General features: G+C 47.3%; 1 protein-coding gene across 1 annotated transcript; it reads left to right on the top strand.

Moving 5' to 3' along the window:
* The first annotated feature begins 1,771 nt into the window (after positions 1-1,771).
* Positions 1,772-21,131, top strand: CDK5RAP1 (CDK5RAP1 mitochondrial tRNA methylthiotransferase). Its single transcript, XM_082226087.1, has 14 exons — positions 1,772-1,880; positions 2,741-3,072; positions 3,937-4,040; positions 4,358-4,392; positions 4,530-4,630; positions 5,852-6,062; positions 7,975-8,095; positions 8,445-8,675; positions 8,772-8,869; positions 12,689-12,744; positions 13,803-13,933; positions 15,707-15,856; positions 18,033-18,173; positions 20,487-21,131. The coding sequence occupies exons 2-14, from the start codon at positions 2,757-2,759 to the stop codon at positions 20,574-20,576; spliced, it is 1,785 nt and encodes a 594-aa protein (XP_082082213.1). The 5' UTR covers positions 1,772-1,880; positions 2,741-2,756; the 3' UTR covers positions 20,577-21,131.
* The last annotated feature ends 915 nt before the right edge of the window (positions 21,132-22,046 follow it).

Below are 22,046 nucleotides of genomic sequence, written 5' to 3' on the forward strand. Positions count from 1 at the left end.
TGCCGCCGTTGTTGCATACATGAAAATATTCTTAAACTTCCTTGGCAGGTCTTTTCCTACAATCTCCAATGCTTCAGGTTTTTAAACAAATGTTAATTTCATCTCGCACTTGAAGCTCCTACAAGCTGATGGCACGCAACAGCGGCCACATCCCAGGAACGGATTCGACTGGCCGGCTAAACCAGGTGAGGGCCGCCAATAGGTCTCAAGCCCTCAGACCTTCTCAAACCATCAGACCCATCCAGCACGATAAATGGTCCAGGATGATGGGAGTTGTAGTCCAACAACATCCGGAGATATACCAGTTCCTCACCCCCCAAATTTAAAGCAACTGCATTTACAGCCAACCTTTTCCGTGAGAGAGGGGTAGTTATTTTTCTGATCTGCACGCTGAAGAATTCTGTGTTATCTGGAAGACTGCATCATCGTTCATGATCACACTGACAGCGCAATTCTATCCATGTCTACTAAGAAGTAAGTTTTAATTCATCATCATAATAATAATTTATTATTTATACCCCGCCCATCTGGCTGGGTTTCCCCAGCCACTCTGGGTGGCTTCCAACAGAATATTAAACCACAATAGTCTATTAAACATTAAAAGCTTCCTTAAACAGGGCTGCCTTCAGATGTCTTCTAAAAGTCTGGTAGTTGTTCTTCTCTTTGACATCTGGTGGGAGGGAGTTCCACAGGGCAGGTGCCACCACCGAGAAGGCCCTCTGCCTGGTTCCCTGTAACTTGGCTTCTGGTAAGCAGGGTTAGGACTGCAGCCTAAGACAGAGAATCAGAGAATCAGTAGAGTTGGAAGGGATCTCCAGGGTCATCTAGTCCAACCCCCTGCAATGGGGGACTGAGCTCGTTCTCTCCTGCTCTGGAGGACAGGATTAGAATCAATGGCTTCATGTTACAAGAAAGGAGAGTCTAACTAAACATCAGGAGGGGGTTTCTGACGGTAAGAGCTGTTCAGAAGTGGAAGGGAGGTGGTGGACTTCTCCTTCCTTGGAGGCTTTGAAGCAGAGATTGGGTGGTCACCTGTCATGGATTCTTCAGCTCTGATTCCTCCATTGCAGGGGGTTGGACTAGATGACCCTGGAGGTCCCTTTCAATTGTACAATTCTGATTCTATATAATAATAACAACAGAACAGATTTGGGGGAACGGTTTTAATGAAAGGGCTGGTGCCCTGCTATTTTTATTGTAATTATTTGTATGGTTGTAATAGCATATTTTATTTTAACAGACTATTCTATTAAATAGAATATTAAAATTTAAAAGAATTTTCTGCTAAAATCACGCAAATAATGTAAGCATATACAAATATCGATATCTCTGTCTATACCCATCAATGTCTGATTGCTTTTCAGTTGCTTTTTCTCTATGTTTTTATTTTTAATCTGCAAACTACGGGGGGGGGGGAGTACAAATAAAATACATTTTCCTGATTTGGACGCTTCACCCGACGAACTTCTGCCTGCCCGCCCAGCAGCCCCGCGCGCGGCAGCCTCTTGCAACCGGAAAGCAGCGTCGCCGGCTCCGCAAGGAAGCCGCCCTGGGCCTCCGACGGGGCCGGAGCGCCGCCCGAGCAGAGCCGCCCAGGGGGGCCTTGGCCGGGGAAGAGGAGCGGCGGGCGGGCGGGGGAACGTTTCCAGGGCGGAACGGAGCAGCGCCGGAAGCCGTTTCCACGCCGAGGGGAAGGATTTGGCGGCGCGCCGGCGTCCCCTGGAGGCGCCACGTGGGCGAGCAGGGAGGGCGGATCGGGCTGGAGGCGGAGGCGGAGGCGGAGAGACAGCTGATTGATTGATTGATTGGCAGTCAGGAGCCTGGGGGGCCGCTCACCTGGCCGCTCGGGTCCCCTGGAGCCCCTTTCCTTCCTCTGCCAGGTAAGCCCAGATGCCCCCCTTGGGAGTGGACCTTGTGGGGGCCCTTCGCCCTGGGGTGCGGGGGGGTGGGGCTCGGGGCAAGTGGGCGGCATTGGGGCGAGGCTGCTGACGCGCAGAGTTTGAGGACCTTTCCCCGGGGGGAGGCGGATCGGACCCTTTGCAAGCACAGCGTCACCCCCGAGCAACCAAGGCTCCAGCCCGCTTCTTTTTTAAAATATATTTTTATTAAATTTTCAGTTTTGCAATTCCAAAAAACATTTTACAAGCTTTAAAATATCCAATGGCTTCCCTTTCTTTCCTCCTTCCACTGTTCATTTTACATATCATACATCCCTGCGTATTTTACTATAACCATTCAAATCAGTTTTCCACTTTTACATCCGTCAAAAATTACTTACTCTGCTGAATTTATCTTAATGCTGCCAGCGTTTTCATCTGTATACAGTCATCTTCCACATATTCAATAAATGTTTTCCAATATTCTTTGCTCCAGCCTGCTACTGTTGTTTTTTGCCCCACTTCTGTTGAGCTGTAGCTTGAGGCTGCCCCTCCAGAGGGCATTAATCTGGTAACACCGGGGAAGCATCTCAGAACAAAGCAGAACGATATTTATAAATTGACCATTAACGCACTATTGTTTTTCCAGTCAGTCTGGAGGGGCACTCAGAGGAGGCTGTGGAACTCTGGAGAACCACAACTTCTCCATTCATGTAGAAATGCACTGTTGTTGCGCGTGATGTTTTGCATTTACGTCTGCACTCTTTCCAGTACTCAAGCGCTTTCCGCTGGTTGGATTGTTTTTCATTTGATGCTGCCTTTGGAAAAGGTTGCAGCAGTCACTAATCTGCCGGTTGTCTTAGGGCACAGGAGGTGGAGATGCAGTCCATGCGCAGCTGCATTGTGGGAGGCCTGAGGGTGTGCCGTCGGAGGCCTCCATGTTGGACCCTGCAACCGGCTGGACCCTGTGCTTGGGCTTCCACCAGGGGCTTGGATCCTGGGGTGCCCAGCAGAGAAGCAAAGGGCAAGGGAGGCCTGGAAGATTTTCATGCTAAGTTGGCGGCAGGGCCATCATTGCAGCATTTCCTACAAGATGCTGGACCTGTGCAGGAAACTCACCGTTTGCCAGCTGAAGCAGCGGAGGACTCAGCACCCTATCTTGGCTCCAGAACCCTGGCAGATGCCCCAAGAAAAGGTCTGTGTTCTGCCTTGCTTTGTCCTGCCACACAGCACCACACACCTTCCAGAGCTGAGGATTCATCTGGAGACTGGAATTGCAGATCCTCAATTCTGGTTTTGCAACCTGTGTGGAAAGGAGGGAGGTTGGAGTGGGCTGCAGGTGGGGATGGCGGGTTGAGTCCTGATGCCTTGCCAATGTCATGCTCCCTTTGATTCCCAAACTCAGGCGTGATGTGTCAAGGGAATTGCATTCACACAGCAGACATCACAAACATGCTTCCAAGATTATAATTTAGGCCTAAACACTTTGGAAAGAAATGCCTGAACCACAGTTCTCTCTCTATAGATACAGCCTCTTGTGTGTACTTTGCAACTTTAAATATCTTTATTGCATAAACAAACACCTTCCTCACGAAAACACATTATTTTTGCTAGGCTAATCAGATCTCTGCTTGGAGAAGGCAGCTAATCAATTATAGCAGCAGATTATCTTCCTTCATCAGACACCAGCATACAGCACAATAAGCATGGTTTTCTGTTCTCTGGTTAGAAATTAGTTGGGGACGAAGACTGTGGGTAAGTCCTATTTCAGTTCCCAGCTGCGAAACAGGTAGAACCATCCACCCATACAATGGGGTTATCGTAAAGATGACATTTAAGTGTCTTTGCTGTGTTTCATAAATTGATGGTTCGGTTTTTGATTGTTTTCATAGAATTGTAGAGTTGGAAGGGGCCAATGGGTTATCCAGTCCACCCCCCTGCAGTGCAAGAATCAGTGATGGGAATGGGAGACAGAGTGTTTGATCTCCTCCCCAAGAAACCCACCCTTTTCTCCTCCTCCTCCTCCTCCTCCTCTTCTCCTCCTCCATACCCCTTGCAGTGTACCTGGAGACTTATGGCTGTCAGATGAATGTCAACGACACAGAAATCGCCTGGTCCATCCTCCAGAAAAATGGCTACCTCAGGACCAGCAGTCTGGAGGAGGTAAGCTTGGCCTCCGCAGTTGTTTGTGGCAGGGAACTGAGAGTGTGGGGATTTATGGCAGTCAGAGAAACACTTGTGATTTTCCGGTTTCAAAGCCAGTGGCACGTTTCCCTCACCAATGGCTCTCTCCCACCTTGAGGGCTAGAAAGTTTGCTTTTTCTTTTTGAAACAGAATGATCTGAGTCTGAGGGTTCTAGTCCGGTACTAGAGTTCTGTCCCACTTAGATGGAGCATTTGGCCTCGGATGCTTCCCATCAGGTTTTAGAAATATTTTTTCTCCCTTTCATTTCTCCCCTTCTCCTTCTCTCTTCCGCTAGGCAGATGTGGTTCTCCTTGTCACGTGTTCAATCAGGTACGGAAGTATTATCTGGTTTCCAAAAGGGGGGCAAGAGAGGGAACCCTGGCTTATTGTGACGTGCGTTGGCGTCCTTCAGAGAAATTGTTTCCTGGCTCTGGCAGAAAAGCTGATCCTCTGCTGATCCTTCTCAGGGAGAAGGCTGAGCAGACAATCTGGAACCGCTTACGATACCTCACGGCTCTGAAGTCCAAGCGGCCCCGATTGCAAGCGCCCTTACGGATCGGGATATTAGGTAAGGCGAAACGCCACAGCAGGGGGGATTGGCATTGGGTAGGGCATAGGAAGGGGGAGAGGGTATATTGTTTTGTTCTTGCTCTTGTTTTTATTATGCACTTTGTGTTTTTATCCTGTATTTTTATGCTCTGAACCTCCCTGAGATCTACAGATGAAGGGCAGTACACAGATTGAACAAATACCGTATTTTTCGCCCTATAGGACACACTTTTTCCCCTCCAGAAATGAAGGGGAAATCTGGGTGCGTCCTATGGGGCGAATGCAGGCTTTCGCTGAAGCTTGGAGAGCGAGAGGGGTCGGTGCACACCGACCCCTCTCGCTCTCCAGGCTTCAGCAAGCTATCAGCAAGCCTGGGGAGCCCGCGGGAATTCCCGCAGGGCTCCCTAGGCTGCGGATAGCAGCCTGCTGCCCGGCGTGCGGGGCGCGCTGAAAGCAGAGTGCCCGGCGCTTCGGGAAGACATCCGCAGCCTAGGCAACCCTGCGGGAGTTCCTGCAGGGCTCCCTAGGCTGCCGATAGCTGCCTGCTATTGGCTGACATCGGGCAGCCCCACAAGCTTGGGGGACAGCGGGGAGGTGCAGCGCCGTCATCCCGCTGTTCCCCGACCTGGTTTGGGTCCCCGACATAGTTTTGGGGGGGAAATAAAGGGAAATTTTTTTTCCTTTATTTCCCCCCAAAAAAACTAGGTGCGTCCTATGGGCCGGTGCGTCCTATGGGACGAAAAATACGGTAAATTAGAAGACAGTGAAATTAACAGTTGTACTTGTTGTTGAGTCATTTAGTCGTGTCCGCCTCTTTGTGACCCCCTGGACCAGAGCACGCCAGGCACTTCTGTCTTCCACTGCCTCCTGCAGTTTGGTCAAACTCATGCTGGTAGCTTCGAGAACACTGTCCCACCATCTCGTCCTCTGTCGTCCCCTTCTCCTTGTGCCCTCCATCTTTCCCAACATCAGGGTCTTTTCCAGGGAGTCTTCCCTTCACATGAGGTGGCCAAATTCTTGGAGCCTCAGCTTCAGGATCTGTCCTTCCAGGAAGCACTCAGGGCTGATTTCCTTCAGAATGGAGAGGTTTGATCTTCTTGCAGTCCATGGGACTCTCAAGAGTCTCCTCCAGCACCAGAATTCAAAAGCATCAATGAAATTAATGGTAAAAACAGTAAAAATATCTCCTTAACGTTCAAAGTATATATTCAGTAGTAAACATTTCTCCCCCCGTTTGCAGGTTGCATGGCCGAGAGGCTGAAGGAGAAGATCCTGGAGCGGGAGAAGTTAGTTGACGTTGTGGCAGGCCCTGATGCTTACCGCGACCTTCCCAGGCTCCTGGCAGTGGCCGAAACGGGCCAGCAAGCCGCCAACGTCCTGCTCTCCCTGGATGAAACTTACGCAGACATCCTTCCTGTCCACACCAGCACCAGCCCCACGTCGGCCTTCGTGTAAGTGCCAGGTGGGCTGCTTGCTCCTTCGGTCAGGCTCTGCGGGGTTGCGAGTTCAAGTGCTCTTGCACACGGGTTGCGAATCCGTTCAAAGTGATCAGAGCTCTTTGAGGTCCCAAGTCTCTCATCTTCATGCATGCACCTGCCTCCCTCTGAGTTGCAGAGCCTGCAGGCAGTTGGATCTGAAATAGCCTCATTTTAAAAATCAAGATGCTAACCCTCATGTTTGAATATACAATTTGAAGAAATTGCAGTTGGCATTTCCTGAAGGCTTTTTTAAAAAAACTGTTTTAAGTTCTGTTAGCTTTTAATTTCTTTTTAGTGATTATATTTTCCATATTTTTAGCTTATTATGTTTTATTTCTGTCATTTTGATAAACTCCTTGAATTCTGGGATATAAAAAGTGATTGCACACATATATAATCTACACTACTTGATAGTGAAAAAACTGCTCAAAGTGGTTTACAAAAGGATAAAACAATAAAATTGAGAAAAAATCACCACCGTGTTTAAAACATACAAAAAGTTAAAATACTAAAGCAGGCTAAAATTCACACCGACTTTCTAAGCATGTGGGTAGACTTGGCTGAACAGGAATGTTTTTAGTAGGTGCTGAAAACCTGCCCCATAATTAATATTAGTACAGTCTTACCTCGGGCTACATACGCTTCAGGTTACAGACTCTGCTAACCCATAAATAGTACCTCGGGTTAAGAACTTTGCTTCAGGATGAGAACAGAAATCGTGCTCTGGCGGTGAGGCAGCAGCAGCAGGAGGCCCCATTAGCTAAAGTGGTGCTTCAGGTTAAGAACAGTTTCAGGTTAAGAATGGACCTCCGGAACGAATTAAGTACTTAACGTGAGGTACCACTGTAAAGAGAAACACGGGCTTTTGGGAGGCTCCCCAGAGTCAAATCTTGGCTCTCATTCCCTTTGCTTCACAGCTTCTTTTAAGCACCCTGATTTTCCTCCCTGTCCCTTGGAGGAAAATTAGATACTGCAATTGGAACAGACCATAGAACTTGATTTAAGGTTGATCCCATCTTTTTTCTGCAGGGGCCTTGGTCTGTCCAGCTGGGGAGGGGTGTCATAAGTGTCAGGAGTTCAGCCTACACTTGAGTAGGACCCTGATAGAGACACATGCCTGACTGGTATGTTCTCTCCCTCCTGGTCATTTGTTTGGGAGCTTCAAAAGCTTTCTTCTGCCTGAACATCACAGCAAACGATGCCAAGAGACATTGGCACACTTAGGGATCAGCAAAGTCTTCGCAGTTTACGTAACAGACCTCAGCAACTCAGCATTTTGGCTAATCTACTTTATTTACATATAAACACACACGGAGCACTGCAACATGGCTCCCTCTCTCTCTCTCTAGCATCAGACAGCAAAGAGAAAAAGAACAAAGGACAATAGTCCCACTTCACGGAACACAGGAACACAAACATCCTGTCTCCGTCACTTCCCACTCTGTGGAATCAAAACATATACTGCCATGTGATAGACAACAATCCCATGACTGCAATCATGGAGCAGGAATTCTAACAATAAGAAGAGCCTCCAGCTCTCTCCTCCTGAAACTGGGACTCTGTTGAGGCAGAGCGTAGCCACCTTGGCTAATAGCTGTTGATACCCTCTTCTCCATAAATTTGTCCAGTCCTCTTTTAAAGGCATTTGAATTGCTGGCCATCATTCCCTCTTGTGGGAGGAAGTTCCACTGCTTAACTTTGTGCTGTGTGAACAAGGACTTCCTTTTAGCTGTCCTGAATCTTCCAACAAATTGGTCTGGCAGACTTGGCGTATATCTCAGTCCCGGGAGGGGAAACGGAGACGGTGACAAACTCCCCTGCCTTGGAAGCAAACTGAAGCCAGTCTGGCCACCGCCCCATGGGGACTTCCCCCTCTCTCTCACAGGTCCATCATGCGCGGCTGCGACAACATGTGCACCTACTGCATCGTCCCCTTCACCCGCGGGCGCGAGAGGAGCCGGCCAGTGGCCTCCATCCTGCAGGAGGTGCAAGCACTCTCGGACCAGGTGACCAGCCCCACTGCGAAACTTGCCTGCTGCATTGTGGGCAGGGATGTGGGAGGAGACCTGGAAGCCAGAAATGGGGATCTCCAGGCCCAGGGGGTGGGTGTGCTCCCCCCCAGGCCTCTCTGCCTGGGCCCAGCCTCATTCCTCACCTTGCTTGCCTTGCACCCTGGGACCCTCCACTCCTGAGTTTTTTTGCCTCGCCTGGAATGCTGCTGTGACCTCCGGTGATGCTTATTGCTTGCCTGGATGGAATGTAAAATGCCTCCGGTTCCTGGCTTCTCCCGCCACCCTCTCCCTCTGTGCCTCCTTGCCCACGTTGCCAATAATGACCCACTGCCTCCCTCTGCAGGGGGTGAAGGAGGTCACCCTGTTGGGCCAGAACGTCAACAGCTACCGGGACACCTCCGAGGCCCAGTTCCTCTCGGCAACCCCAACTCAGCTGAGTCGCGGCTTCAGCTCCGTCTACAAGCCCAAGCAGGGTGGGTTGCGCTTTGCAGACCTCCTGGACCGGGTGTCCGCCATCGATCCGGAAATGAGGATCCGTTTCACTTCCCCGCACCCCAAGGACTTCCCGGACGAGGTGGGTTTAGCTCCCCTTTCTCTGCTGGCCTACTGGCCAAGGGCAAGTGGTTTCCCACAGCCTGGGGTCCACTGATGGCCGCTGTGTTCTCTGCAGGTCTTCCAGCTCATGAAGGAGAGGCACAACATCTGCAAACATCTGCACCTCCCAGTCCAGAGCGGAAGCACCCGTGTCCTGGAGGCGATGAGGAGAGGGTGAGTTGGAGCTCTTGCACATTTTAGACAGCCTACTATATCATTAGGGACGTGGGTGGCACTGTGGGTTAAAACACAGAGCCTAGGACTTGCCGATCAGAAGGTTGGCAGTTCGAATCCCCGCGACGGGGTGAGCTCTCATTTCTCAGTCCCTGCTCCTGCCAACCTAGCAGTTCGAAAGCACGTCAAAGTGCAAGTAGATAAATAGGTACCACTCCGGCGGGAAGGTGAACGGCGTTTCCGTGCGCTGCTCTGGTTCTCCAGAAGTGGCTTAGTCATGCTGGCCACATGACCCGGAAGCTGTACACTGGCTCCCTCGGCCAAAAAAGCGAGATGAGCGCCGCAACCCCAGAGTCAATCACGACTGGACCTAATGGTCAGGGGTCCCTTTACCTTTTACTATATCATTATCAGACGGTCATTAAAAATACATATATATCATGGAATTATACAGTTGGAAGGAACTATAAGGGTCGTCTAGTTCAACCCTCTGCAATGCAGGAAACCTTTTGCCCAACGTGGGGCTCAAACACACAACCCTGAGATAAGAGTCTCATGCTCTACCGACCGAGCTCTAAAGTATTGCCTCCAGTTTCAGGAGTTATGGTCCCTCGATGAACACTTACGTCCAATGTGCAGGCATTTGCTGGTGATCATGCTTTTTTTTTTTTTTAAATTGATTTTTATTGATTTTCCAAAAAAGAAACAAAAAGAAAAATAGAAAAGAAAAAAAAAAGCATATCAAAGAAAAAAAATCCAAACACCCCGCGCGCAATATACATACATTAAAAATATTTTTCACTTAAAACTTTACATTGTCATTTCTTTGTAGACTTCCTTCAGCTTGTCCGTAAATCTTTCGTAGCAGTACCCCTAGTCCCACATTTCTTAGTTTGTATTGTCATTGGTCTTCTTTGTTAACTTCTGTTTGCTTAAAACAATAACTCTTGATCTTTTCACAGTGCTTCTCTAAATCCCTTTAACGTCGTTTTTCCCTCACTGATACTTTCCAGGTACTCCACATACTTTCCCCAGTCCTTGATAAACTTTTGGTCTCTTTGGTATCTGATCTTTCCTGTCAGTCTGTCTAACTCTGCGTAGTCTAGTAACTTTGATCTCCACTCCTCTATCGTTGGCATCTCCTGTTTTTTCCACTTCTGGGCAAGAATTATCCTTGCTGCCGTAACCGCATAGTATACAAATTTACAATCTTTCTTTTCGATATCCTCCCCTAATAACCCTAACAGAAAGATTTCAGGCCTCTTTTTAAACGTATATTTCAAGATTTTCTTTTACTCAACATATATTCTTTCCCAAAATTCTTTAACTTTCCGGCACTCCCACCACATGTGGTAGAAGCAGCCCTCCCTATCTTTACACTTCCAGCATTTGTTGGATATCTTGTACATTTTTGATAGTTTTACAGGTGTTATGTACCACCTGTAGAACATCTTCATGACATTTTCCTTTACTGTTATACATGCTGTGAAATTTAGACCCTCTTTCCATAATTTCTCCCATTCCTCAAATTGTATACTATGGCCTACATCTATAGCCCAGCGGATCATTACTGATTTCACTTCTTCATCTCCTAGATTCCAATCCAGCAACATCCGGTACATTTTAGATATTATTTTTACATCATTATTTATAATTTCCATCTGAAATTTGGAGTCTTTGTCCGCATACCCTCTTTCTTTAGTATCTTTCCTGAACATCTCGTTAACTTGACGATGATGTAGCCAATCATACACATGCTCCTTAACTTGCTCATAGGGCTTTATTTTCCACTTCCCGTCTTCTTTAACTGATAATTGACTGTATGTCGCCCAGTTACTCCTCATGCTTTTATTCCATGCTGCAAAAAACAACAACATACCATCCCCCTGCTCCTTCCTGCCTGCCAAGAACTGTTATGGGTAGGCTGGATAAGACATCTCCGTTCCACACCCACACCCCACAGACTTCTATCTTCCTAATAATAATAATAATTAATTACTTGTACGCTGTGGTCTAAACCACAGAGCCTAGGGTTTGCCGATCAGAAGGTCAGCGGTTTGAATCCCCACGACGGGTTGAGCTCCCCTTGCTCGGTCCCTGCTCCTGCCAACCTTGCAGTTCGAAAGCACCTCAAAGTGCAAGTAGATAAATAGGTGGGAAGGTAAACGCCGTTTCCGTGCGCTGCTCTGCTTCGCCAGAAGCGGCTTAGTCATGCTGGCCACATGAACCGGAAGCTGTACGCCGGCTCCCTCGGCCAAAAAAGCGAGATGAGCGCCGCAACCCCAGAGTCAATCACGACTGGACCTAATGGTCAGGGGTCCCTTTACCTTTTACTATATCATTATCAGACGGTCATTAAAAATACATATATATCATGGAATTATACAGTTGGAAGGAACTATAAGGGTCGTCTAGTTCAACCCTCTGCAATGCAGGAAACCTTTTGCCCAACGTGGGGCTCAAACACACAACCCTGAGATAAGAGTCTCATGCTCTACCGACCGAGCTCTAAAGTATTGCCTCCAGTTTCAGTACAGGCGAATAAGAGCTGACGTGATAAAAGTTTATAACATTTTGCATGGCACAGACAAAGTGAACAGAGAAAAGCTTTCCCCATCTCTCATAAAAGCATCAGTATCCCCTTGTGTACATGGCGTTCATTTAATAAGCCAACAATCTTCGTTAACAATTCAGTTGGACTCTAGAGTTGGTGTCCATCTCATGCCTTCCTTACATGAAGACTTTTTTTGTTCCAAAAGTCTCTTGGAAACTGACTGCTTTTAACAAAACAGCCTTGCTGTTTTCATTGTAATTACTTGCATGGTTTCTAATAGATTTTATATTTGTATAGTTTTACTTCTATGGATGTTTAATTGCTTTTTCTGTGTTTTTAGGGTTCTTGGTTTTTATGTAAGCCACGTTAAGTTCCGTCCGGGAAAAGGGCAGGGTGTAAAGAAACATACTACTTCTCCTACTACTGGAACTTACGGACATCCAGTGAAGTTGCATGTTGGAAGATTCAGGACAGATGCATTGCAAAGAGTTGAACTGCTGAACTCTATCCTGCAGGAGGCAGCGATGGCCACAAACCTGGATGGCTTTTAAGAGAGGATTAGATAGATTCATGGAGAAGGAGAGGGCTATTGATATCTACAAGTCAGGGTGGCTGTGCTGAAGCCGGGCTCAGAGCGGCTAGCAACAATAAAAGTAACACAGTTTACATAAAATCACAAATCAATTAATTGAAATGCATTCTAAAATCAGTTCATTCTAAAATCAATTCAGAGTCAAATTAATGGCAACCATTGGGCTAGAGTTCTATGAGGATTACCAAAGGAGGGGGTCAGACTGTGCCTTGGCCAAAGGCCAGGCGGAACAGCTCTGTCTTGCAGGCCCTGCGGAAAGATGTCAAGTCCTGCAGGGCCCTGGTCTCTTGTGACAGAGCGTTCCACCAGATCGGAGCCACAGCCGAAAAGGAACAGGCATTCCGTGTCCTAATGTTGCTCCATGTTGCTCAAGGCGGTTTACAATATGAAAAGATTTACATAGTTACCAACATAGCAAAGTAGTCATAAAAGTAAATAAAACACATCAAAAACTACATAACCAAACTGAACAATTTCCACATAAAAATAAAAGATATAGAAAATTGATATCATTAACAGCAAAAACCGCCGACAAAACTTCCCCCAAAATATCCCAGTCCTTGCTGGGCAGCGGCAGCAGTTCTTATGAAGCCTGTCTGTATCTGTATGCCACAGGGTACCTGAGGCTGTATCGGTGCCTCCTAACTTCGCCCTCTCTGCTTCACCCACCCAGATATACCCGGGAAGCTTACTTGGCGCTCGTACACCTCATCCGAGACTCTTTGCCAGGTTGGTTCCTCCTGTAGCCGTCGTCGCTGATGGTTACTCTCCCCTCCTTCCCTACTGGCTTGACTTCCATCTTTATGGACTTTCATCTTCACCTGTGAGCCCGTGTGAAAGTGCAGTGCTGGGCCTGCATTGCATAAGGTGTATTTCTCTGTGTTGGTGTGATGGGGAAATAGTTCTGCTTCCGGAGACTGGAGATTCGTGGGCAAGGGAGCGCCAGGAGAGGGTGCAGGATTGGGGAGCTGAAGAAGCAGGCTGGGGTCAAGGCCAGGTGGCCAGAATGATATTAAAGACAAGGTTGCTCAAAATGTGTGGTGCTGGTGGTGTCACAGATTGCATAGATTTGTAGAACGGGAAGGGACGCCAAGAAGAACGTGACAGCCAAATTCTCAGGCTGTCAGATGGAAGCACAGAGCGGCTGGGAACTGATCCGCTGCTCTCAAGCCACACGTACACTTTTCCTTGGAGCAAGGGGCTGGGCGAGAGGCTGCCCTCTTCTTGCTGAGGTTTTCCCAAAATGAGAGTTTTGACGGGCACCTCATTCCAGAGCTGAGCAAAGTTAGGAATTCCTTCCTGAGGTTTAATGGTCATAAGTGGGTTCTTGTTTTTATTTCGATTATGTATTTTTTGGTTTTATATTTTGATTTTGTTCTGTGAACCGCCCTGAGACCTCCGGGTATAGGACGGTACAGTGGAACATCGGTTTAAGAACAGTCCTGTTTACGAACAGTTTGGTTTACGAACTCCACAAAACCACAAGTAGTGTTTGCAAACTTTACCTTGGTCTAAGAATGGAATCCGAATGGTGGAAAGGCACTGGCGGTGGGAGGCCTCATTGGGGAAAGCGCACCTCGGTTTGAGAACGGTTTCGGCTTAAGAATGGACTTCTGGAACGGATTAAGTTCGTAAACTGAGGTACCACTGTATATAAATTCAGTAAATAATACGTGTGTGCTGAGACAGAAAGAACCTCCTTGTTCTTCGCTGTTTTCCACCTGCTACACCATCCCATTCTCTCTGATTCCCGCTGAGTGTCTCACTTTGTCCCCTTCACGTTGCAGATGTGACTCTCAGCAGCGACTTCATTGCTGGCTTCTGCAGGGAAACAGAAGACGACCACCGGCAGACGCTGTCCCTCCTTCGTGAGGTCGGCTACAACACGGCCTTCATCTTTGCTTACAGCATGAGGGAGGTGAGAACGGTAGCCCCTTACTGAACGGACAAAGCAAGCACATTCTGCCTCCAAGTCCCGGGCAGGGGGGGGGTCCTGGAAGGCACCCCCAAAGGTCATTTAGTCCAACCCCCTGCAGTGCAGGAATCACAGTTAAAGAAGCTCTGGAAGCCATCTTCTGCTTAAGAACCTCCGAGGGAGAGGCCACCACCTCCTGAGGGAATCCATTCCGCTGTAGAATGGCTCTTGCCGTCAGAAAGTTCTTCCTGATGTTGTGTTGGAATGACATGAAATGACATGAAAGGGTTCTGCCCTCCAGAGCAGGAGAAAACAAGCTTGTTCTGTTCCCTCTTCCATGTGAGAGCCCTTCAGATTTTTTTTTAATATTTTTTATTGTTTTCCTTATACATACTTTTATAATATAATACAATACAATAAATCACTTAAATACTTTTAGCTCTGCTGAGCTTGCGACTTCCTCCCTTCAGCGAGTATCCCTTATTTTCTTATATCGCATATTATGTTTTTTAACTTTTATCTGTCGTACGTTGTAAGAGCTATTTCAGTCCTGCCAGTGTTTTTAAAGTTTTACAATTATCCTTTATATGCACCATAAATTTACTCCAACTTTATTGAAACCTCTGATCATCCTGATACGGGAGTCTTTCCGTCAGTTTGGCTAGCTCTGCATAACTCATCATTTTCGTCTGCCACCCTGCAATAGTAGGAATTTCTTGTGATTTCCAGTTTTGGTCGAAGCCCTTCAGATATTTGAAGGTGGCTGTCATATCACCTCTCAGTCTTCTTTCCTCCAGGCTAAACATACCGTATTTTTCACTCTATAAGACGCACTTTCCCCCCCTCCAAAAAAGTAAGAGGAAATGTGTGTTCGTCTTATGGAGCGAATGCAGGCTGTCCAGCTATCGCTGAAGCCAGGAGAGCGAGAGGGATCGGTGTTTACCGATTCCTCTTGCTCTCCTGGCTTCAGCGATAGCCACGCAAAGCCTCCTGAGTGTGGCGGGAGGAGCGCACCCCCTGCCCTGTAGGGGCTTGGCATGGCTATCCCAGAAGCCAGAACAGCAAGAGGGATCGCTGCTTTCTCTGTGCGGTGATCCCTCTTGCTGTTCTGACTTCGCTTCGCTGGAGAGCCGCTGTGCAGCATCCCTCTCTGCGCAGTGCCTCTTCAGTGCTGAAGAGGCGCTGCGCAGAGAGAGAAAGCTGTGCGGCGCCCCTTCAGCAAAGCGGGAGGAGAAACGGAGCACCTTCCGTTTCTCCTCCCGCTTTGCTGGAGAAAAGTGGGAGGAGAAATGGAAGGGGCTCCGTTTCTCCTGCCGCTTCACTGAAGGGGCGCTGCGCAGAGAGGGAGAGAATATTTTTTCCCTTGTTCTCCTCTAAAACAAGGTGCGTCTTATGGTCGGGTGCATCTTATAGAGCGAAAAATACGGTAACCAGCTCCTTCAACCGTTACTCATAAGGCGTGGTTTCTAGACCCTTGATCATTTTGTTCGTCCTCCTCTGCACACCTTCCAGCTTGTCAATATCCTTCTTGAATTGTGGTGCCCAGAACTGGACGTGGGACTCCAGGTGTGGTCTGACCAAGGCTGAAGCCTATGACTTCCCTTGATCTGGACATAACTTCTGTTGGCCCCTTCCAACTCTCCAATTCTCTGATTCCCATTGCAGAATTTGAAGAGCCACAGAATTTTGAACGTGGTGTGTGCAGAATGCAGGTGACCCCTTTTGAACAAGGTGCAGGGCTTCTGCCTCCGAGTCATTGGCACTTTGTTTCCCCAGAAAACCCGGGCGTTTCACCGCCTGCAGGACGACGTGCCCCCTGAAGTGAAGCAGAGGCGGCTGAAGGAGCTCATGGCCGTCTTTCGTGAGGAGGCGTCCTGGGCAAATGCAGCCGCCGTGGGACGAGTGCAAGTGGTCTTGGTAGAGAGTGTGAGTACCCCTTCGATAAATGCCGCAGGAGTCGAGGGCAGAGGCAGAGAGCGGTCTTAGTCCTCCCAGGACATTCTATACAAGATCTCAAAGTAGCTGTCATATTACAAAAGAATTTCAGAAATAGACTGGAAAGAGAAGTTGCTGAATTGCAACTTATTACCAAACTTAAAACTATGGAGAGTCCTGGTCTGAATAGAGACATTGGATTCTTATCTCATTATATATGATAAAGCTATTTTTAGCCATCTCACCCCTTGCTTTTTCCTTTAAGACCAATTGCAGTCGTTAACAGTCTTCTACAGGTTTACCGTTTACCACACCTCTCAGCCAGTCACCCATTCCCAACCCCCTTCTGAGTAATACCCCTCCCCACCCTCTCACTATATATATAAGGGTCTGGTGACTTCTGTTTCAGTGTATCTGAAGAAGTGTGCATGCACATGAAAGCTCATACCAAGAACAAACTGAGTTGGTCTCTAAGGTGCTACTGGAAGGATTTTTTTTTTAATTTCTTTTGACTATGGCAGACCAACACGACTACCTACGTGTAATTAGTCCTCCCATGTCTGCCTCTTCTGCACATAGCGGGTGGTGGTGTCAGGGGGTCTGCTTTTAGCATCAAAAGAGGGCAGCAGAGAGGAGAGGAGCTGACCTTCCTGTGTGTCTCCACCCCCATCGTTCTGCCCAGACACTGAGGTCCCTCTCTGAGGGCCTTCTGGCAGTTCCCTTGCTGTGAGATGCCAAGTTACAGGGAACCAGGCAGAGGGCCTTCTCGGTGGTGGCACCCGCCCTGTGGAACGCCCTCCCACCAGGTGTCAAAGAGAAGAAAAACTAGCAGACTTTTAGACGACATCTGAAGGCAGCCCTGTTTAGGGAAGCTTTTAATGTTTAATAGGTTATTGTATTTTAGTGTTCTGTTGGAAGCCGCCTAGAGTGGCTGGGGAAACCCAGCCAGATGGGCGGGGTATAAATGAATTATTATTATTATTATTACTAGCTACAGTATCCGGAACTGTCTTCAAGGGTAGCCCTTTGCAGAATGCATTACAGTAATCAAGTTGGGAACATGAGAACCTAGGAAGACCCCACTGAATTAGGCCAATGGCCCATCTAGTCCAGCGTGCTGTTCTCACTGCGGCTGATCAGATGCCCCCATGGGAAACACGCAAGCAGGATTCAAGCGCTCTCCCCTCCTGTGGTTTCCAGCAGCTGGTATTCAGAAGCATTTACTGCCTCCAGTTGTGGAGGCAGAGCCAAGCCATCTTGCCTCCGCCTCCAAAGTAGGCTTTGATAGCTTTTCCCATGAATTTGTCCTATCTTCTTTTAAGGTCGCCATCACTACCTCCTGTGACAGGGAGTTCCATGGTTTATCTCTGTGCTGTGTGAAGGACTTTATTTTATCTGTCCCAAATCTCCCAGCTTAATTGGATATCCAAGAGTTCCAGTGTTAGGAGAGAGGAAGAAAAACTTTCCCCGCTTCCTATATTCCATGCATGATTTTATAAACTTCTGCATGTCACTTCTTGAGTAATAAATGAAAAAGCCCCCAAAGCTGCAACATTCCTTCATAGGGGGCGGGGTCGTTTATCTCCCTAATCATTTTGGTGGCCCTGTCCTGAACTTGGAAATTTGTAAGGCTGTTGCCCAAGCTTTTTTCCTCCAGGCTTAGGAATGCCTGTCAAATCCTGAAATACCCTCGGTCCTAATAATTTGGATTGCTCGTATTCAACAGTTTGGCAAACTGCCCTTCTTGGAAAGATATCCCATAAACTAAAAGTATCTGAAGGGCAGAACTCAAATGCTCTTTTTAACTGATATATGGCACAATTTTATTCTGTATACAAACATTGAGACAAAAGGTCACTCATTGACGGCTCATTTAAGACTCTAGAAGCTTTATTCTCAATCATGATGGAATTCACAGGTGGAGAACACTTATTTTTTCAAAGCTTTATTATTTGTAAAGGGAATCTTTATAAACAATATTTGATTTATCCCATTGGAGCTGTGCTGTATCTTTGTACTTTTTTCCTTCTCGGCTGTGATGCTTCATGCTTTACATTTTCAATCTTTTGCCCCTCTTTGTTATGTTTGCATTATTTTGTTGTTGCTGTTGTTGTTAATTAACCAATGAAATAAATAAATTTAACACACTCCCTCCTTGCTTCCCCAGACGAGCAAACGCTCAGCCTTGGACCTGTGTGGCCGGAACGATGGCAACATCAAAGTGATCTTCCCAGACATGGAGGTGGATGATGGCACCGGCTTGGGGTCCCAAGTCCGAGTCCAGCCGGGCGATTATGTCCTGGTGAAGGTGATTGACCAGTCCCTTGCTTTTTCCTAGGTGGAAGCAAATGGCCTAAGGAGAGAGTAGCAGCTAAATGCGCTCCAAGGCCAAACGAGTCCAGTATCCTGTCCGCCCCTCTCCTCACTTGGGGTCCCAGAAACTGGTATTTCCGGGCATGCTGCCTCCGACGGTACAAGGAGAACATAGCCATCAGGCCTAGTGGCCACCTATGGCCATCTCCCCCTCCATTAATTGCATAATCCTCTTTAAAAGCTATTTAAACAGCCTTGGTCCAGTATACCTGAAGGAGCATCTCCACCCCCATCGTTCTGCCTGGACACTGAGGTCCAGCGTTGAAGGCCTTCTGGCAGTTCCCTCACTGCGAGTAGCCAAGTTACAGGGAACCAGGCAGAGGGCCTTCTCGGTGGTGGCACCCGCCCTGTGGAACGCCCTCCCACCAGATGTCAAAGAGAACAACTACTACCAGACTTTTAGAAGACATCTGAAGGCAGCCCTGTTTAGGGAAGCTTTGAATGTTTAATAGATTATTGTGTTTTAGTGTTCTGTTGGAAGCCGCCCAGAATGGCTGGGGAAACCCAGTCAGATGGGCGGGGTATAAATAAATTATTATTATTATTATTATTATTATTATTATTATTATTATTATTATTATTTAGGTAGGTGGCTGTCACTGCCTCCTGCTGGAGGGGGTTCCATAGCTAAACTATACACTAGAAAAATCCTACTGCTTGATTTATTTATTTCACTAAATGTCTATACCGCATGATTGGATTTTTGATTTTTTTTTTAAGTCCTTCAAGTGGTTTACAAAAAAAGATAATTCTTGTTAGTGATAATTTTATTGTTTTAACAGCAATAATTTAAGACTTTTCACAAAGTGAAAATGATAGGCTAAAAATGGATGAAATCTCACACCAACTTTCTAAATGTCTGCATTGGCTTGACTAAACTAAGATGACTTACAGTGGGTGCCAGAGAGAGTACAGTGGCACCTCGGGTTAAGTACTTAATTCGTTCTGGAGGTCTGTTCTTAACCTGAAACTATTCTTAACCTGAAGCACCACTTTAGCTAATGGGGCCTCCTGCTGCCGTTGCACCTCCAGAGCCCGATTTCTGTTCTCATCCTGAAGCAAAGTTCTTAACCTGAAGCACTGTTTCTGTGTTAGCGGAGTCTGTAACCTGAAGCTTATGTAACCTGAAGCGTCTGTAACCCGAGGTACCACTGTACAATGAAAGCGCCTTTCCTGCTATCAATAGGCAGGGAGTTCCAAAGTGTAGGCACTGCCAGTTCCACAGATGGAATCCTAGAATCATAGAGTTGGAAGAGACCCCAAGGGCCATCGAGTCCAACCCCCTGCCAAGCAGGAAACACCATCAGAGCACTCCTGACATATGGTTGTCAAGCCTCTGCTTAAAGACCTCCAAAGAAGGAGACTCCACCACACTCCTTGGCAGCAAATTCCACTGTCAAACAGCTCTTACTGTCAGGAAGTTCTTCCTAATGTTTAGGTGGAATCGTCTTTCTTGTAGTTTGGATCCATTGCTCCGTGTCCGCTTCTCTGGAGCAGCAGAAAACAACCTTTCTCCCTCCTCTATGTGACATCCTTTTATATATTTGAACATGGCTATCATATCACCCCTTAACCTCCTCTTCTCCAGGCTAAACATGCCCAGCTCCCTTAGCCGTTCCTCATAAGGCATCGTTTCCAGGCCTTTGACCATTTTGGTTGCCCTCCTCTGGACACGTTCCAGTTTGTCAGTGTCCTTCTTGAACTGTGGTGCCCAGAACTGGACACAGTACTCCAGGTGAGGTCTGACCAGAGCAGAATACAGTGGCACTATTACTTCCCTTGATCTAGATGCTATACTCCTATTGATGCAGCCCAGAATTGCATTGGCTTTTTTAGCTGCCGCGTCACACTGCTGGCTCATGTCAAGTTTGTGGTCAACCAAGACTCCTAGATCCTTTTCACATGTACTGCTCTCAAGCCAGGTGTCACCCATCTTGTATTTGTGCCTCTCATTTTTTTTGCCCAAGTGCAGTACTTTACATTTCTCCCTGTTAAAGTTCATCTTGTTTGTTTTGGCCCAGTTCTCTAATCTGTCAAGGTCATTTTGAAGTGTGATCCTGTCCTCTGGGGTGTTAGCCACCCCTCCCAGTTTGGTGTCATCTGCAAATTTGATCAGGATGCCCTTGAGTCCATCATGGAAGCGGTTGAGTGGTTGCATCTGGAGGTCAGGCGATCTTGCAGGTGAACTCACCGGTTCCTTATTACGGGCGCACCTCCTAACATGCATACGCACCTTCCTTCTTTCCAGATCTCCTCTTCCAGCTCCCAGACGCTGAGGGGCATCCCACTCCGCCGAACCACCCTGAAAGGATCCACAGCGTTTGGAGGAGCAGACTGAAGTGGTGGCTGGAAGGGAGGAGCAGAAGGCGATTTTGGGACTGGAGACAGATCCTGGCATGTCCCAACTCTGCTGAGAGGGTTGCTCAGTTTAATGACCTGGTCGGTCAGCCTTCCTCACCCCTCTGCTTTGCCAGGCAGGGGGCAGGGTCAGTTTTCTAGTACACCTGCCATTATGTGGGGCCCAGCCGGCGCTCCTCCTTGCTGATGCTACACTTGGTTGATGTTTGTGCTGATGAAGGAAACTTCTAAGGTTGTTGTCTTCCAAAGAGACTTGTCTGACCGGGGAACGACCAGTATCCTTCAGTGGACAGTAGGAACATTGGCAGAAACTTAAGTCACTAATGACTTAGGCATGTCTGGATTGCTCCAGCCATACAGTTTGGCCTGTAATTTTAATAATAAATAATAATAAATTTTATTTATACCCCGCCCTCCCCGGCCAGAGCCGGGCTCAGGGCGGCTAACACCAGTAAAATTACAGTAAAAACATAATAGGGGGAAAAAACCTATGTAAATGTATGTCTTCTTAAAATAAAAGCTGTTGACCCGAGTATTGTATGTTGGTTGCTTATTGCAGAACGAGGAACGATTTATAATGTTTACTCACATTTTGATGTATTTTCTCTTGGGCGTGACACACACAACCCGTCAGGTCAGAACGTGGGGCGTGTCCTGTGCCACATTTTGACATTTGTGGTTGCAGCACCTAAAGGTATGTCTTACCAGGGGTCAGCAACCTTTTTCAGCCGTGGGCCGCTCCACCGTCCCTCAGACCATGTGGGGGGCCGGACTATATTTTTTTTGGGGGGGGGAATGAACGAATTCCTATGCCCCATAAATAACCCAGAGATGCATTTTAAATAAAAGGACACATTCTACTCTTGTAAAAACATGCTGATTCGCAGACTGTCCGCGGGCCGGATTGAGAAGGCAATTGGACCACATCTTAGGTTGCCTACCCCTGGTACCCTCTTAAGCGAGCTCCACGATTGGAATTGAATTTTTTTATATATATGCAATTATTTTATACACATTTTAATTGCATTGGGAAAGGACATCTGGCATCTCCTTCCTCTGCCCATTTTGGACCACGCGTTTAATTAGGGTTTATGAAGGGTGGTTAGATAGATAGTAGATATGACTTAAAGTTCTTTTAGAGTCTACATTTTCTCCTCTGTTTTGTTTCTACTTCATTTTCTCTTTTAGTGTACACAGCTTCAATAACTCTACATTGTGAAGTGGCTTATAAATCCGCTGATATAAACAAGTAAATATGCAGAGGAAGCAAAAGGCGTATTAACGCCGAAAGAGGACTTTATTGCAGCAAACCTTCATGAGGGGGAAATAGCAATGCTGACATTTTGGGTGGGAAGTCCTTGATGCATCACAAAGGAAGAAAGTGAGGGGGAGACAAGATAGTCAGACAAGCAGTATATTTTGCTGGACACGATCCACAGGATGATGCTTG

Source organism: Podarcis vaucheri (assembly GCF_965113315.1).
Source record: "Podarcis vaucheri genome assembly, chromosome: 6".
NCBI lineage: Eukaryota > Metazoa > Chordata > Lepidosauria > Squamata > Lacertidae > Podarcis > Podarcis vaucheri.

Bases quoted from the DNA above. Each gene is read 5' to 3' on its own strand.
- CDK5RAP1 (XM_082226087.1), top strand. From the start codon at position 2,757: ATGCAGTCCATGCGCAGCTGCATTGTGGGAGGCCTGAGGGTGTGCCGT. The intron at 8,676-8,771 runs GTGGGTTTAGCT...TGTTCTCTGCAG, and splicing joins CCAAGGACTTCCCGGACGAG to GTCTTCCAGCTCATGAAGGA. The intron at 18,174-20,486 runs GTGATTGACCAG...CCTTCTTTCCAG, and splicing joins GCGATTATGTCCTGGTGAAG to ATCTCCTCTTCCAGCTCCCA.